This window comes from Eumetopias jubatus, unplaced genomic scaffold (genome assembly GCF_037043125.1).
Source record: "Eumetopias jubatus isolate StellerSeaLion01/CBP00866 unplaced genomic scaffold, mEumJub1_p1.0 scaffold_10, whole genome shotgun sequence".
Classification (NCBI taxonomy): domain Eukaryota; kingdom Metazoa; phylum Chordata; class Mammalia; order Carnivora; family Otariidae; genus Eumetopias; species Eumetopias jubatus.
Window position 1 is genome coordinate 100017353 of NW_028274816.1, and position 16970 is coordinate 100034322.

Here is a 16970-nt window from a genome sequence, read left to right on the forward strand (position 1 = left end):
GGCCTTGGTTACCTCGCTAGACTCTAACACCTCTTTTCCTTGAATTTTAGCATCATGGATACTGACTTGTATGATGAGTTTGGGAATTATATTGGACCAGAGCTTGATTCTGATGAAGATGATGATGAATTGGGCAGAGAGACCAAAGATCTTGATGAGGTAAAACAAATACATTACTGTTTTCATCTCTCTCTTTAAAAAAATGGGGGGGGCAGTGAATCCTCTGTGCTCCCATAATATTCTGTGTATATCTCTCACATTGCACCTTTTAAATATATGACTTGTTGGGGTCTTATGCTGCCCCTAAGAAAGCTTAGCTACTGAAGTTCCAAAAGGGGATATATATGTGCTGCCGAAGCGAGCACTCCAAAAGGGGATATAAAGTAGTTTCATGGGTGGGGTGGTTTTATAATACAAGCTCTGGTTTATCTGGTAGTAGCTCTCCTTCCATTTACCTGAAGTTCTTTTTTTTTTTTTTTTTTAAGATTTTTATTTATTTATTTGACAGAGACACAGCGAGAGAGGGAACACAAGCAGGGGGAGTGGGAGAGGGAGAAGCAGGCTTCCCACTGAGCAGGGAGCCCGATGCGGGGCTTGATCCCAGGACCCCAGGATCATGACCTGAGCCGAAGGCAGACGCTTAACAACTGAGCCACCCAGGCGCCCCTACCTGAAGTTCTTTTTGACGGTTATGAGTAATAGGAACTTAGAAAAGGTGGTCAGTTTTTCCAAGTGCAGCTGCACTGCAACTTCCTCATAAGCTTAGGTTTTGAAAAGTGAATAAAAGCAATAGAAAGGGAAGATACAGGGGCGCCTGGGTGGCTCAGTCACCTAAACGTTTACCTTTGGCTCAGGTCATGGTCCCAGGGTCCTGGGATGGAGCCCCATGTCGGGCTCCCTGCTCAGCGGGGAGTCTGTTTCTCCCTCTGCGCTCCCCCCCCCACTTATGCTCACACTCTCTCTCTAATAAAAAAAAAAGGAGGGGGGAGGTACAGATTCTTATGACTCCCTTCAGGAGAGCTATGGAGGATGGGTCCAGAGTGGTCTGAGGCTTGCAAAAGACATCAACGGTGGCTTTCATGTGTTAGCAATGTCCAGAACAAGATGAACAAGAGGTGGATGGGCCCACTGCTTATCGATGGAGGTGTGATATTAACAGGACGGCGGGAAAGCAGAACAGTCTATCTGCTCCATTAGGGAAAATGTGCTTCAAATTGGAAAAAACAGAATAAACACTGGAAGAAGAAAATTGAAGCCTTCTAGGTGAGGTGAAAAGAGAGCATCTTGCAGTTTTAGGTGTGTTCAAGTCTTCGGGTTCAGATGAATTATTTCCTGGGTCGGTGTGGTAGGGGAGACCTGGCAGAGGGAAGCCGAGAGAGCCATTGTGGCCATCTTTAATGAACTGGGGAATGGTTGTGGTGCTAGCAAGTGAATCAGGCAACTTTTCTACTTTTCAAAGATGAAGATAATGGCACTATGTTTCAGAAACTACCAGCTAGTATGTGTGATGTACATCCACGGTAAAAATGATGGAAGGAATTTTAAAACAAATGATTGTTAAACTCAGGAAACTCATGTGAGTTTTATAAAAATGATTTTCTCGATATGATTACTAGATTGAAATATAGGTCAGGGCTATGCTGTAGGTATTATGTATCTTGATTTGAGCAAGGCATTTGAAGTTTTTAATTTTTTTTATAAACCAGGTTTTTTTAAAAATATTTTAAAAGAGATAGTTTTCATTTTATAAGCAATTTGTGAATATATTCTTATGCAGATCAAATAGAAAGTCTTCTTGGTCCTTATTCCATTTCACTTTTCCTAAGGTAATCATTGTAACTCATGATGTCCCTGTGGAAAGAATAGGGGTTGGGTCATAATCACGGTAGGAGAGGTCACAGCTGATAGAACAGTGAGACCCAAAGAGTGTTGATTAATGGATCACCACCAGAGGTGACATGCCCCAGGCATCATGCTTGGTCCCATTCTTTTCAACCTTTTGTTTTGTTTTGTTTTTAAGATTTTATTTATTTGACTGAGAGAGACAAAGTGAGAGAAGGAACACAGCAGGGGGAGTGGGAGAGGGAGAAGCAGGTTTCCCCGCTGAGCAGGGAGCCCGATGCGGGGCTTGATCCCAGGACCCTGGGATCATGACCTGAGCCGAAGGCAGATGCTTAACAACTGAGCCACCCAGGTGCCCCTCTTTTCAAACTTTTTATCAATGGCGTAGGTGAAGATAGAGAAGGGAAGTTTATAAAATTCACACATGACATAAGCTAACACACTGGATAAGGGATTCTAAATTCAGAGTGATCTCAACATACTTGAATTCCAGGCTAAGTAAATAAAGAAATTCATTCATTAAGTATTTGTAATCACTTATATTTTTTTAAAATATTTTATTTATTTATTTGAGAGAGAGAGCATGGGGGGGGAGGGTCAGAGGGAGAAGCAGACTCCCTGCCGAGCAGGGAGCCTGACGTGGGACTCGATCCCAGGACTCCGGGATCATGACCTGAGCCGAAGGCAGTCGCTTAACCAACTGAGCCACCCAGGCGCGCCTCACTTATATTTGTAATCACTTACTATTTCCAAGGAATCATGATACAGAGAGAGCCAAGGCACTATCCCTGCCCTCCAGGAACCTACTGTTCACCAGGGGAGATGAAGTACAAAAAATATAGTATGAAGCAGGGAAGGGCAAGTGCCATTTAGATTATTTTATCATCTTATTTTTTTTTTTTTTTAAGATTTTATTTTTAAGTAATCTCCACACCCAACGTGGGACTCAAACTCACAATCCTGAGTCAAGAGTTGTGTGCTCCGCCAACTCAACCAGTCAGGTGCCCCATTCAGATCATTTCAACTTAGTAATATAGTAATAATTAATAAGGGGGGATCATTTCTGGCTGGGATGACCGAGAAGGGTATCTGAGGAAGTGACATTCATAGTGGAGCCGAAGACTGACTAGGCATCTATAGGGATAGGAAGTGGAGTGATTAATGGTTGCCTTCATTTTGGGGCATGGAATTGGGGAGTGATGGCCAAAGGGTACAGGGTTTCTTTTTGGGGTGACAATCTGACATCGTTTGTGGTGATGGTTGCACAGCTCTGAATATACTAAAAACCACTGAATTGTGCATTGAAAATGGGTGAACTATGTGAAGTGTGAATTCTATTTCACTAAAGCTGTTAGAAGTCCTTTAAAGCAGAAGGACCACTTAGGCCCTGTGTGAACATTTTCACCTCAGTACCGAGTGTTGAGTTCATCCCACTCTGGTTCATGCTCCTCGGTATTGTTGCTTGTGCAGGGCTCTGCTCTTGTTTAATTAACTTACTAATTCCTTTGTAGCTCTTTCTCATGCTATTACTGTAGTAATTGTAGCATGTGCATGTGAATTTTTGTATGGGCTACAAAATGTGAATGGTTGCATTATTAATGTAAATACTGTAAATAGTAGTGGCTTGTCTGCATCATTCTGCTTCTCACTTTTGCCACCCCGCATTGTGGTAAGTGTTGTGGTTTAGGATCCACCTCTGGTGCTGTGTGTCTGGTCTGGCTTCTGACTGCTGCTCAGTAATCCCTGGTGTGCATTACTTTCTTATCAATGGGCACCAGGGTGACCTGCCACCAGCCTCCCCTCAGACAGATAACGTTGTGGTGGATAATCGCAGATATGTCCCTCCCGCACCATGTGAAGATGTCTTTGAGTTATATTCCCAAAAGCAGAGTTGCTGATCACAGGATCATGTGCATACTGAATGTGTTTATACTTAGTTAAGGGGTTTTTACTAACTGCAGTCAGATTGCTCCTCCACTTAACCAGCACTAGTCCATAACGCCTCCCAGCAGAATGAGAGTTCCTGTAGCCTCCCAGTCCACACGGAAGATTTGCATGCACAGATTTTTTTATTTTTACCTTTTTTTAAGATTTTATTTATTTGAGAGAGAAAGATAGGGAGAGAGCCTGAGCAGCGGGGAGAGGGAGAAGCAGGCTCCCTGCCAAGCAGGGAGCCCAATGTGGGACTCAATCCCAGGACCCTGGGATCACAACCCGAGCCGAAGACAGACACTTAACTGACTGAGCCAGCCAGGCACCCAGCACAGAAAAAGATTTTATTTATTTGATAATGCAATATATGTTAAGAAAAAAAAAGATAGCAGGAGGGGAAGAATGAAGGGGAGTAAATCGGAGGGGGAGACGAACCATGAGAGACGATGGATTCTGAAAAACAAACTGAGGGTTCTAGAGGGGAGGGGGGTGGGGGATGGGTTAGCCTGGTGATCGGTATTAAAGAGGGCATGTTCTGCGTGGAGCACTGGGTGTTATGCACAAACAATGAATCATGAACACTACATCAAAAACTAATGATGTAATGTGTGGTGATTAACAAAACAATAAAAAATTAAAAAAAAAGATTTATTTGAGAGAGAGCAAAAGCAAGAGAGGTCACAGAGGGAGAGGGAGAAGCAGACTCACCGCCAAGCAGAGAGCCCGATGCAGGGCCCGATCCCAGGACCCTGAGATCATGACCTGAGCCTAAGGCAGATGCCCAACCGACTGAGCCACCCAGGTGCCCCTAAAAACATTTTTTATTGAAGTATATAATAGTAAAGAGATGTGTAGGATTTTGATAATGGAGACAGGAGAGAAGGAAGGACATTCTCGAAAGGAGTGCAGTGAGCAGGGGCCCAGAGGTAGCATTTTAAGAGGAAATGATTCCTCCTCCCAATTGCCAAAGCACAGTCCCTGGAGGACGGCTGTAGGGGTGAAGCACAGAGGAGGGACCAGACCCTAAGGCGTCGAGTGGAGAACCGGGAGGAAGGGGTAACACGATCAAAGCAAGATGCTGGGACCCTTCCTTTAGTGAAGGGAGAGTCAGGAGGCCAGGAGCACATCACAGTGAGGGTGCACAGGTCTGGAGTTAGAGGGGGAGAAATTGGGGTGGGTGGGATGATTAGCAGAACACTGGTTATTAACAGATGAATAGAAATGAGAAAAAGATGCTTGCATAGTTTTATTTTAGACTTCTCAAGTTTGAGTTACCAACACAACCAGCTAGAAATAATTACAGGTACTTGGAAATTATTACATAAAATCCTACAGTTAGATGCAAAATGCATTCAGCAGTATGGGGCAGGAGGAAACCGGCTTGATAGCTGTTTTGGGGCACGTGAGAAGGATATATACGGCTACCCAAAGAGCTGATGTAATGTTAGACTGCGTTAATTGAAGAAGAGCGTAAGGATGGTAGGAGGTAGCCAGTCAGCACACCACTGGAGGGTTTTTTGTTCTTTTTAAGAAAGCATTTGACATGCTGGGATTTGTGTGAAGGAAAACGGGCTCCCACCAGTACCTCTACCTGCCTCCCTGCGTCGGTGCCATATGCCTTCCCTCCCGTTCTTAGGGATGGTTTGTTCGTGTTGTTATCTACTAGAAACTAGGTCCCCCCCTTCTCACCTGCACGAGACCAGCACCCCAGCAGTCCGCCCCCATCCCCCCGCTCCTGTGTCAGTTTTCGCTCTGCTAGATCATCCCCGTCAGCATACAGACATGCTGGTATTTCTCTGAATTCATCCCATTACTCTGCTTCCCACTGCAGCATGCCTCAGAACAGTTTTTGATACTTGCTGTCTCCACATCCTCTCAGACCCATTTTCTCTCAAGCCCGTTTCTGTCCTCTGCCTCTCCCGTTCCACAGCACCGCTGACCTCAGCCCAAGGCCCTGTCCTCCGCTTACTTGACGGGTCTGCAGCCTCTGACCGACCTGGCTGATCACTCCCTCCTTAAAATCTCCTCTTCCACTGGCTTCCATGGAACCCCCTGGTTTTCCTTCTCCTCACTGGCCCGTTCCTTCTCCATCTTTGCTGCTGGGGCCTCCTCATCTCCCTGACCTCTAAGTGTCAACAGACCCCAAGGCTCTGTTCCTCATACCTCTTCTCTTAGTACACTCACTCCCTGGTGATCTCATCCACTCTATCAGATGCATTCTGTTCACAAAGGACTCTCAAACTTCTATGCTGTTCTCCTCATCCTGGCTTCCTTGCTAATCCTCTTGGCCCAGGTCCTTCGCATTTGTTGTTCCAGTCAACTAGAATGCTCTTCCTCAGCCATTTGTAGAGCTTCTCTCTTCCTTCAGAGTTTTACTCAAATGTCATCACCTCTTTTTTTTTTCCATTGCTATATTATCAATACTAGAGCAGCGTCTGGTACACAGTAAGTGCCCGGGAAGTATTTGTTGAGGGGCGCCTGCGTGTCACAGTCGGTTAAGCTCTGACTCTTGGGTTTTGGCTCAGGTCATGATCTCACAAGTGATCTCAGCGTTGTGAGATTGAACCCCTTGTCAGGCTTCACACGGAGTCTGCTTCAGACTATCTCTCCTCCTCCCTTTGCCCCTCCCCCTGCTCGCTTATCCTCACTCACTCTCTTTCAAATAAATAAATCTTTTTTTTTTTTTTAAAGGTATTTGGGGTGCCTGGGTAGCTCAGTCGGTTTTAAGTGTCCAACTCTTGATCTTAGCTCAGTCGTTAAGCGTCTGCCTTCGGCTCAGGTCATGATCCCAGGGTGCTGGGATCGAGCCCCGCATTGGGCTCCCCGCTCCGCGGGAAGACTGCTTCTCCCTCTCCCACTCCCCCTGCCTGTGTTCCCTCTCTCGCTGGGTCTCTGTCAAATAAATAAATAAAATCTTAAATAAATAAATAAATAAATAAGGTATTTGTTGAATAAGTGAAGAAACCAGGATGTTTTGGAACATAAAAGGTGTTGTAGTAGCCACTTCTAATTCAAAGGACTCTTTTTTTTTTTTAAAGATTTTATTTATTTATTTGAGAGAGAGAGCATGAGCTGGGCAAGGGGCAGAGAGAGAAGCAGACTCCTGGCTGAGCAGGAAGTCCGATGTGGAGCTCGATCCTGGGACGCTGGGATCATGACCCGAGCTGAAGGCAGACACTTAACCAGAGCCACCCAGGTGCCCCTCTTCAAAGGACTCTTTAGCAGAAGAGGGCATAGCTTCATTCAGTGTTGCTTATGACCATGGCTCACTTATAAGGAGGTGTTTTTAAAGTCCTTTACAAAGACTAACTTTCTAGCTCTGCTTTCCAGCAGGGAAATGAGCCATCTTGTGAGCGAGTGCCATGTTGCTGCAAGTATTCCGCAGGGGCAGGAATATGTAGAAAGAATTCATTCTTCCCACAGAATCTCCTGTGTGCCAGGCTCTGTGATGTGCACTGAGGACACACAGACGAATAGCACTCAAAGAACTCCCATCAAATGGGATTCCGAAAGTGTAAGGAGCTTTAGCACAGTGTTCAGAAAAGGGCTTGCATGGGGGCACCTGGGTGGCTCAGTCGTTCACTGTCTGCCTTTAGCTCAGGTCGTGATCCCAGGGTCCTGGGATTGAGCCCTGCGTTGGGCTCTTTGCTTTGCAGAAAGCCTGCTTCTCCCTCTCCCCCTGCTTGTGTTCCCTCTCTCACTCTGTGTGTCTCTGTCATATAAATAAGTAAAATCTTAAAAAAGAGAGAGAAGGAAAAAAAAGTGCCTGCGTGTGGTCGATGGCTGTTAACTATTTACTGAGTGAACGATTTGACAATCAGGCTACATTTCCTCTCATCTGATTCCAAACTGTGCCGTGGTCTTGTGTGCTGCCCATGTGAGTGCGCCGATGAGACATTGCTGCAGAGCAGAGACATGTGTCAGAACTTTGAAGTATACAGACCCTTCGGCCCAGCAGTTTTGCTAATAGAAATTATCCTAAAGAAATAATGAGTGATGTTCAGTACGGGTGTACAAAAAGTGGTTGGTTATGGGCGCCTGGGTGGCTCAGTCGGTTGAGCATCTGCCTTTGGCTCAGGTCATGATCTCAGGGCTTGGGATCAAGTCCCACTTCGGGCTGCTTGCTCAGCGGGGGATCTGCTTCTCCCTCTGCCTGCAGCTCCCCTTGCTTGTGCGCTCTCTCTCTGTCTCTCTATGTGTCAAATGAATAAATAAAATCTTTAAAAAAAAAAAAAAGGATATGCTATGATAAGCCATTTGTTTTCTTCAGTCTCGATCCACTTGTGACCGGTGGCCCACATTTAAGAAGGGGCTAGCTTGAAGCTGGAGAGCCGTCGGTAGCCATGGCTTACTGTGAAGGATCACACAAGAGCAGGACCTGCCCTGCTGACTCTTTGGCACAGAACTCAAAATAAGAAGCTGCCAAGCCTGGGGAGTCATTGCTCTTAACTCGTATAATGTAGATAGTCACTGAGAAGGAAGGTGCACACTTCTCCTGCCCTCCTCCCCTCTCTTGCTCTTAGATGGACGATGACGATGATGACGACGATGTAGGAGACCATGATGAGGACCACCCTGGGATGGAGGTGGTGCTGCATGAGGACAAGAAGTACTACCCCACAGCTGAGGAGGTGTACGGCCCCGAGGTGGAGACCATTGTTCAGGAAGAAGACACCCAGCCCCTCACCGGTAAGTCAGGAGGCACCGGGTTGGGAGAGATGAGATGGAGTCTGGAAAACTTCAGGTCATAGCCGTCAGCAGTGTTGAAAGTTCACTGAATGAACTGATTTTCTTCTCTCTACCAGGTACTGCTTCTGGATTGAGATTCCTTTCACCCTGTTTTAATATTCAGTACAACTCGTAGCTTGTTACGAAGCAAATGGGAGTTGCTTCTTTATTTACTGAATATCTGTTTAGGTGCTTAAAGACTATTTTTGTTTGTTTTGTTTTGGGGTTTTGGGTTTTTGTTTTGTTTATTATTTATTTTTAAAGATTTTATTTATTTCTTTGTCAGAGAGAGAGCACAAGCAGAGGGAGAAAGCAGGCTCCCCGCTGAGCAGGGAGCCTGATGCGGGACTTGATCTCCGGACCCTGGGATCATGACCTGTGCTGAAGGCAGACACTTAATTGACTGAGCCACCCAGGCGCACCTGTTTTGTTTTTCATGTAGGCTCCATGCCCGGCATGGAACCCAACGGGCTTGAGCTTATGACTCCGAGATTAAGACCTGAGCTGAGATCAAGAGTTGGACACTTAACTGACTAAGCCACCCAGGTGCCCCAAGTTAAAGACTTTTTTTAAGTTCTCCCTCTGGTGTGATCTGTTTTTCTATCGAAATAATCCTAACTCCTTTAACCAGTCCTCACAGTGCCAATTTTCTACTTCTTATATCCTTTTCATTGATCTTCTGAGAAGTGGTTAGATTTTATAAATGCAAGGAGGTTTTGAACTGACATTGACCTCAGCCTATATCTAGTCCCTCTCCCTTCCTCCCACAAAATGAAGTCCAAACTTCTCAGTCCACAGTTCCAGATCCTTCACTGTCTAATGCCAAACAGCATTTCCAGACCTTATTTCAACGTATGAGTAGTCCTTGAGAATAACATAAATTGATGTCACATATACATTATGAAAGCTCAGTCTAGGGGCACCTGCGTGGCTTAGTCGGTTGAGCATCTGACTTTTGGTTTTAGTTCAGGTCATGGCCTCAGCGTGGTGAGATCAAGCCCTGCATCAGGCTCCATACTCAGCGGGGAGTCTGCTTGAGATTCTCTTTCTCCTTCCTCAGCCCTTCCCCCTGCATGTGGTCTCTCTCTCTCTCTCAAATAAATAAATACTAAAAAAAAAATGAAAGCTCAGTCTAATGGAATGGGGCTCTGTATTTTTATGTTTTATGCCAACCTGCACATCACTACTTTTTTTCCTCCCCCCACTAGAACCTATTATTAAGCCAGTGAAAACCAAGAAATTCACTCTGATGGAGCAGACATTACCTGTCACGGTGTATGAAATGGAGTAAGTTATAAGGTCCCTCTGCCTCTCTGCACAAATAGTGTGGGTTCATTTTTCTCTGGAGGTAGGATGTGGTTTGTGGTTGAAGTAGCTAGTGAATTGAAAAAGTAAAAATTCTCCTACAATTTGTCAGAATTTTCCTTGAGCATACGGTTGCTGAAAAAGTTAAGCCCATCTTAAATTTTTTCTTGGATCTCATTCAGAACTCGGCCTTTTCTCTTCCAACCCTTTAGTTGGGTATTAAATGAAGCTGGCCTTTGAGGCAGAACTGGGTATTGTAATCATCAGCGTTGGGGCCACCAGAGCCTATTTTGACTTGGTAAGATTGCTTAGTGTTTGGGGAATATAACAACTCTTTATTTTGGAGAGGAGGGTACAAGTAGGTGGATACATGTGTAGAGTAGTTTAGACTCTTCATACTGCAGGCTTTCTGAAAATATTTTCATTGACGAAATGCACTTGTAAGGTCCTCATATATTGAAGTGTTTGGGACTCATGGGCACCTAAGTGGCTCAGTTGGTTAAGCAACTGCCTTCGGCTCAGGTCATGATCCTGGAGTCCCAGGATCGAGTCCCGCATCGGGCTCCCTGCTCAGCGGGGAGTCTGCTTCTCCCTCAGACCCTCCCCCCTCTCATGCTCGCTCTCTATCTCATTCTCTCTCTCAAGTAAATAAATAAAATCTTAAAAAAAAAATGAAGTGTTTGGGACTCATTATTAGATAATGAAATTCCTTTTTTTTTTTTTAAAGCATATTGACATTTAGTATGTCCAAAAGAGTGGGGTCTCTTCTGAATGGTCAGCTCACCTGCCAACATTCAGCCATTTTTGAAACAACTTTTCAGTTGTCTTCAGAACTTTTCTTCAGATTCCCTTGTGTTCTCAATGGTGGTTTTTTTAAAAATCTGAAATCTTTGAAAGTGGGGTAGATGTTTCAAAGAGCCAAAGTTCTCTGAAGGCTACGTGCCATGAGGTAATGTGGGTGATAAGCAAGAAAGACAGCACTGGTTTTGATCAAGTTGGAACTCCTCAGCATCATTAATGAGATGGAGTTTTCTGAAAGGTTTTGTTAACTAGCTCTGACGGCAATTTCAAAATAGAAGCTGGGGTGCCTGGGTGGCTCAGTTGGTTACGCGTTCCACTCTTGATTTTGGCCCAGGTCGTGATGTCAGAGTCACGGGATTGGGCCCCATGTCAGACTCTGCGCTCAGCACGGACTCCGCTTATCCCTCTCTCTGCTCCTCCCTCCCCCACCCCCCTTCTCTCTATCTCTATCTCTAAAATTTTTTAAATCTTAGAAGCTCTCAAAGTAATTTTAAGTCCCCTTTGCATTGATAGAATAAATGCATAATGGAAGAAATCTAACCTGAGGATTTTGAAAGGGACAGTGCTTGTGTATGTGTGTGCATGCACGCTGGTATTTGGTTTTGCTTTTCTTCTTGCTTGCTTTTGAAATCTCATTTCGTGGGTTGTGTTACTTCATGGAAAAGTGTCTTCCATTTCCAGAGCCAGACCAGTGTAGATACAGAAATTCGTGTCTGCCTCTGAGCATTCTCCAGTTGGTCTGAAAGTTGTTCCTGACAAAATATGTGAAACACCTTTGCGCCACTTCCCATTTGGAAGCTTTTGCCAAAGTCCTTTTTCTCTTTAACTTTCTCCTTTCAGTTTCTTGGCAGATCTGATGGATAACTCGGAACTCATCAGAAATGTGACCCTCTGTGGCCATCTCCACCATGGCAAGGTGAGAGAACTTTCAGCTACTGGAAACAGGATTTCTCTTTGTTCCTGCTCATTTTTTCAGCCCTCAGAGTCACAGGTTGGGGTTTGAGGCCGTAATGCTGGATCTCCTGACTCGGGGGGGCCTCCGGGCCTAGTGGGAAACCTGCTGTGAAATTCTAGCTTTTCCTGAGCAGCAGATGGAGCCTGTTTCTAAGCCACTTGCAGCCTTGTGCCTACATCTGGACAGAAGAGGGGAAATTGAGCCTTACTCTGACTTTATAAGTTTTCATTTCCTGGGGGAATGCTTGTCCAAGAAAGATTTCATCTTTCATTTGAAAATAATCCTACGGCTTCAGTGTTAATCCCTTGCTGTCCCATAATCCTCCTTGCTCCCCTCTTCCTCTCCTTATCCCGAAATTATGTGGTATATTGGGCGCTGAGAGAAGGGTAGAGTAGATTTTCCTTTGTGCTTGGCAGATCTTAATCTTCTCTTCCCTTTCAGACGTGTTTTGTAGATTGTTTAATAGAGCAGACTCACCCGGAAATCAGGAAGCGCTATGACCAAGATGTAAGTAGAAAATCTGTGGAAGGTTTAGAATGAACCATTCATAATATACAGGGGTGTCTCTCTCCTTCCCCTTCCTTCCACTTCCCACTCTCATTATAAATAATGGCGCCTACAAAGTGCTGCTTTATAATTATAATCTCTATTCATAGCTTTAAAGAAAGTAATTTTAACTTTCTTAGGAGCATAGAGAATATTAACCTGTAGTATTTTTGGATGATCTGTTCTGCACTTGGGATCTTTCCTCTGTTCTGATATATCCTGACTTTTATAGCCTATTCTTTCCTGTCATGGTATTAATAGCCTACTCTATAAATATAATACAATTGGACCTTGTTGTTTCCATGATAAATTTAAATGCCTATGAATGAGGCCAAATGTGGCTGCAAGTCTCAGCACAATAAATGCTCCATGTCTGCTAGATTGAGTGTTTTGACATGCGGGGGGGGGGGTTCCATAAAGGCCGGATGTGTCTCCCTTTATCACTTTAGAATTCGATGCATTTGATAAAATTTAGCTCTCCAGCCATACCTGGTCCTCATTGATCACCCTGACCCCCCCAAAAAAAACACCCATCCAGGAACATTTTCCATCTGAGAGGGCACTGGTTTTATTGTCTGGAATTTCTGTAGGATACCCTTCTGTCTTCCATGTAGCCTCCTGAGGCAGAAAGCCTTGAGTGGGGAGCTGGTGGAGGAAAGCGATTAATGGTTTGTGTGGGAGAGGAGTCTGGAGTCAGGTGGTAACAGCGCTTCTTTTTTTTTTTTTTTAAAGCTGTGCTATACTGACATCCTCTTCACAGAGCAAGAGGTAAGTGTGCCTGGGGAAATCTGACTGTTGCCCACACTGGACCCAGCAGGAGTTCTGCAGGGAATGGGGGGGAGCCTTTATGTTAACACTTTGCTCTGCACTGCACCCCCTCTCTCTTTCCCATCTCACACCTCTTTATCTCATAGCTTCTGCCGGTCATCCTCTGATCTAGTACTTGAAAGAGAGCGGGGCAGGTAAGCGGTAGGGTAGGTGGAGGGACCTTCCTTCCCTTGACTGGATTTAATTTGGCCTAGTAGGGCAAATGCTAAGAGGTGATGTCTACATTAACGCTCTCAGTTACACAGAAACTCAGTAGAATTTTTTAAATGACATCATCCTTAAATCTGTATGATGATTCCATCCATATGATGATCTCTTTCTAGGAGTAGTTTCTCTTTGAGAGTGGGTTCCTCTGTCTTTGTGCTTCTCTTCTATGTAAAGTAGTGAGCATATATCGCTGTCTTTCCCATTCCAGGTGGTGGGTGTTTCTTCCATCTGGATCTTTCCCCTACTCTCTGACCCCTCTCTTTTCTCTCTCCTTTGTTTCTGTCCCTTTTTTTAAATCACCATATGGAGAGCTCAAGTTCATAAGTGTGGTTTACTAAAGGAACTTTGAACAGTGCAGGTTTATGATAAGCAATCAACATATGTTAGCTATTATTGTTTTTTAATATGTTTGGCTAGATTTTTTTAATACTTATTTCTTGTTACAACTTTCTTTTTAAAAGTAGGCTCCACCCCCAGCATGGACCCCAACTCTGCGCTTGAGCTCACAACCCTGAGTCAAGAGTTGGATACTTAGGGCGCCTGCGTGGCTCAGTTGGTTGAGCAACTGCCTTCGGCTCAGGTCATGGTCCCAGGGTCCTGGGATCAAGTCCCACGTCAGGCTCCGCCTGGTCTGCGGGGAGCCTGCTTCTCCCTCTGCCTGCCATTCCCCCTGCTTGTGCTCTGTCTGTCAGATAAATAAATAAAATCTTAAAAAAAAATCCATTAAAAAAAAAGTTGGATAATTAACCAACTGAGCCACCCAGGCACCCCTAGCTTTTTTTCTTTTTAATATAGATTTTTTTTTTCTTTTTAAAGTAATCTCCACAACCAAAGTGGGGCTCGTACTCACATCCCCAAGGTAAAGAGTTGCGTGCTGTACTGACTGAGCCAGCCAGGATCCCCTCTTTTTATAGCTTTTATATGTGTGTGTATAATTTTTTTTTTTTTGGCTCCCAAAGTTTAATCAAGAACTCATACAAAATATTTCAGATAAATGCGTTTTAATCTTCCTCTTCATCCTGGTTAATCTGGAAGGAACACAATTCACAACTCTCTTTGCAGTTGGCAACTACACGTAGATTATTATTCTTCACATATTTTGGGGGGAGATATTTCAAATATCTTTTGGAAAAAGGCACATCGGAAGTTATAGTAATCTTGCTCTTGCACCTTTCAGTGCTTACAACCCCTCCACCAAGATTCCCAGCTTTGCCATTCACTTTGATTCTCTCTTGAAGAAACTGTTCAAAAATGGCAGCATCCATGATTCCATCTTCCACTGGGTGGGGGCAGTCAAGGTAAACTCCAGCAGGGGCAGAAAGGGCATCATGTTTTTTTAAACCCTAAAATGCCCCAGGAGGTTTCTTTTTACTTAGATGATGCTTCAGTTATTATTTTTGTTAGCAGTGTATGAAGATAAGATTGTAGGACGCTGGATTCTCTGTTAGGTTTAATCCTGCTTTACTTGCTTGTTCAGTTTTATTTTTACTTTTTTTTTTGTATTTGAACCAAACCCCTGCAAAAATGATGTTTAACACCAAGATATTTCATCTTCAAGCATCATTCTGGTTAGAGGCCTAGATAAAAATCACACTCAAGGAGAGATGTCAGTGTAACTTACTAGCAGCCGGCAAGCCCCAAGAGCAGAAGGAAGCTCTCTTGCAGAGGAAGAAGTCTTGACTGCTGTCTCTGTCTTTGTGACTTTCAGAGAGGTGTTGGCATCAAAAGCACTCCTGTGACGGTGGTCTTGCCAGATACCAAAGGAAAATCTTACCTTTTCAATATCATGGACACTCCAGGTAGGACATTCCTTTTACTATCAGAACCTTACCCTCTTTGTTTTTTGTGCTCTCACGCTTCCAGAACAGAACAGAACACTTCATCTTTGTGTTTACATTCCCTTCACTTCCCGTCTCATTGAGATAATTTCCATTTTCCACGGTCTCCTTTGCTTCTGACTAGTTAATTAGCAGGCATTGTGCGCCAGGTTTTCTGTTTCACTCCTCTCTTTGCTCTAAAATATTTAAATACTGGGGAATCTCATTCATTGACTCATTTCAGCCTGTGTCAGGCCCCATGCTAGGAGCTTGGTAACAAGGGTGAGTCAGACAAGGCCCTGGTCTCAGGCGCTCTCAGTCCTTTGAAGGAGGCCAGGGGGTCAACACACAAACAAGTCACCGTAGGAGCAGCGTACCTTGCCCTGTGGCTGACTCTGTCTTCATCTTACGGAAAGGACCAACTCAGGGCAGAGTTTTAAATAGAAACATTGGAGTTTTGACAAATTGACCTTCTCAGCCTCAGGTGCCCAGCGCCCTGATACCTCTTAGCCCTTTCCACCACCAGCAGCACCTTGCCAGGAATTGTCTCCTGTGCCCCAGGCCCTTCTTGCCCTTTCTCCTGCCTCTGAATTGTCCTTTGCCCTCGCAGAACTCTGCTGACTGCTGTTGAGGCCGAGCTGGTGTATGAATGTCAATATGTTACGCCCTCCTAGGGCATACAGAACACTTCGTTCTTTTTATGTTTGGGGACCTGCTGTATGAAAGTTTAATCCAAGCATGTGACTCTAACTGGTGGGATTTTATACACGGCGGGGAGCTGTGGGAAGAAGGGAAAGGGCATATTTGGGGGTTCACATGGTTTTCAGTGTTCCCTCAGACCACCTACAAGTTAATTGTGCCTCATCCTGGCACCACGCACATAGTGACTTACTTGGTATTTGTCTTACAGGACATGTGAATTTTTCTGATGAGGTCACGGCTGGCTTGCGCATCTCAGATGGAGTTGTCCTTTTTATCGATGCTGCTGAAGGCGTGAGTCTGCCTCTACTCCCTTATGACCCCTCCTCCCTGTTAGGTTTGCCCCACACGATTAAATGTCTGTGGGATTCAGGCTCACAATTTGCTTTGAAATTAAGGCAGCATATGAAGTTCAGAATTAGTTCTCAGGGGGAGCCTGGGTAGCTTAGTCGTTAAGCATCTGCCTTCGGCTCAGGTCATGATCCCAGGGTCCTGGGATTGAGCCCCGCATCGGGCTCCCTGCTTAGTGGGAAGCCTGCTTCTCCCTCTCCCACTCCCCCTGCTTGTGTTCCCTCTCTTGCTGGGTCTCTCTCTGTCAAATAAATAAATAAAATCTGTTTAAAAAAAAAGACAAAATTAGTTCTCAGTACGGGTCCCTCACTCCCTGCTCAGTGAGGCTCAAAATGATAGGACCCAAAATAAAATGACTAATGTAATTAAAAAGAGAAGGAGAGTATATTCGTGTAAATGGATTTTAAATATTGATGCGTTTTTCTAAACTAGAGAGATTAGAGTTAAAAGACCCAAGGTGTCTTATATATTTCTAAACTGAAAGATGAGGTAATTTGGCTAACTTTATTCATGTGGTCATTGTTGAGATAGCCAGCAGAGGGAGCCAGAGTTGCTCCCTCCCCTCTCCCCCATTTGACTTCATTTTGGAATAATTTCAAATTTATTGAAAAGTTGCAAGAACAGTACAGGAGTACACTCTCATTTGCTTTGTAATTCTTTTTCTGTACATGTACTCATGCATATGTGAGTGTGTGCATATTTTCCCTTGAATTGTTTGAAAGTAAAATATTTCAACGTTATCTCAGAACAAGGGCATTTTACTTACATGACCAAAATACAGTTACCAAAATCAGGGAATTTAACACTGATACAATATGCTGTATAGATCTTTTTCTCTAGACCTTATTGAATGTCACTAACTATCCCAGTAGTGTCCTTTATAGAATTTTTTTTTCCCTGGGGCACCGGGGTGGCTCATTCGGTTAAGTGTCTGCCTTCAGCTCAGGTCATGATCCCAG

At 44.4% G+C, this 16970-nt stretch overlaps 1 protein-coding gene across 1 annotated transcript in view; it reads left to right on the forward strand.

The window, feature by feature from the left end:
* The window catches only part of EFTUD2 (elongation factor Tu GTP binding domain containing 2), a 42871-nt gene that overhangs the window by 3088 nt on the left and 22813 nt on the right, over nucleotides 1-16970 (forward strand). The window contains exons 2-9 of the mRNA XM_028092725.2: nucleotides 51-159; nucleotides 8298-8463; nucleotides 9711-9789; nucleotides 11449-11524; nucleotides 12005-12070; nucleotides 12842-12877; nucleotides 14853-14943; nucleotides 15872-15954. Coding sequence (XP_027948526.1) covers nucleotides 55-159; nucleotides 8298-8463; nucleotides 9711-9789; nucleotides 11449-11524; nucleotides 12005-12070; nucleotides 12842-12877; nucleotides 14853-14943; nucleotides 15872-15954 — 702 coding nt within the window. The 5' untranslated portion in view covers nucleotides 51-54. The remainder of the gene's footprint in view (nucleotides 1-50; nucleotides 160-8297; nucleotides 8464-9710; nucleotides 9790-11448; nucleotides 11525-12004; nucleotides 12071-12841; nucleotides 12878-14852; nucleotides 14944-15871; nucleotides 15955-16970) is intronic.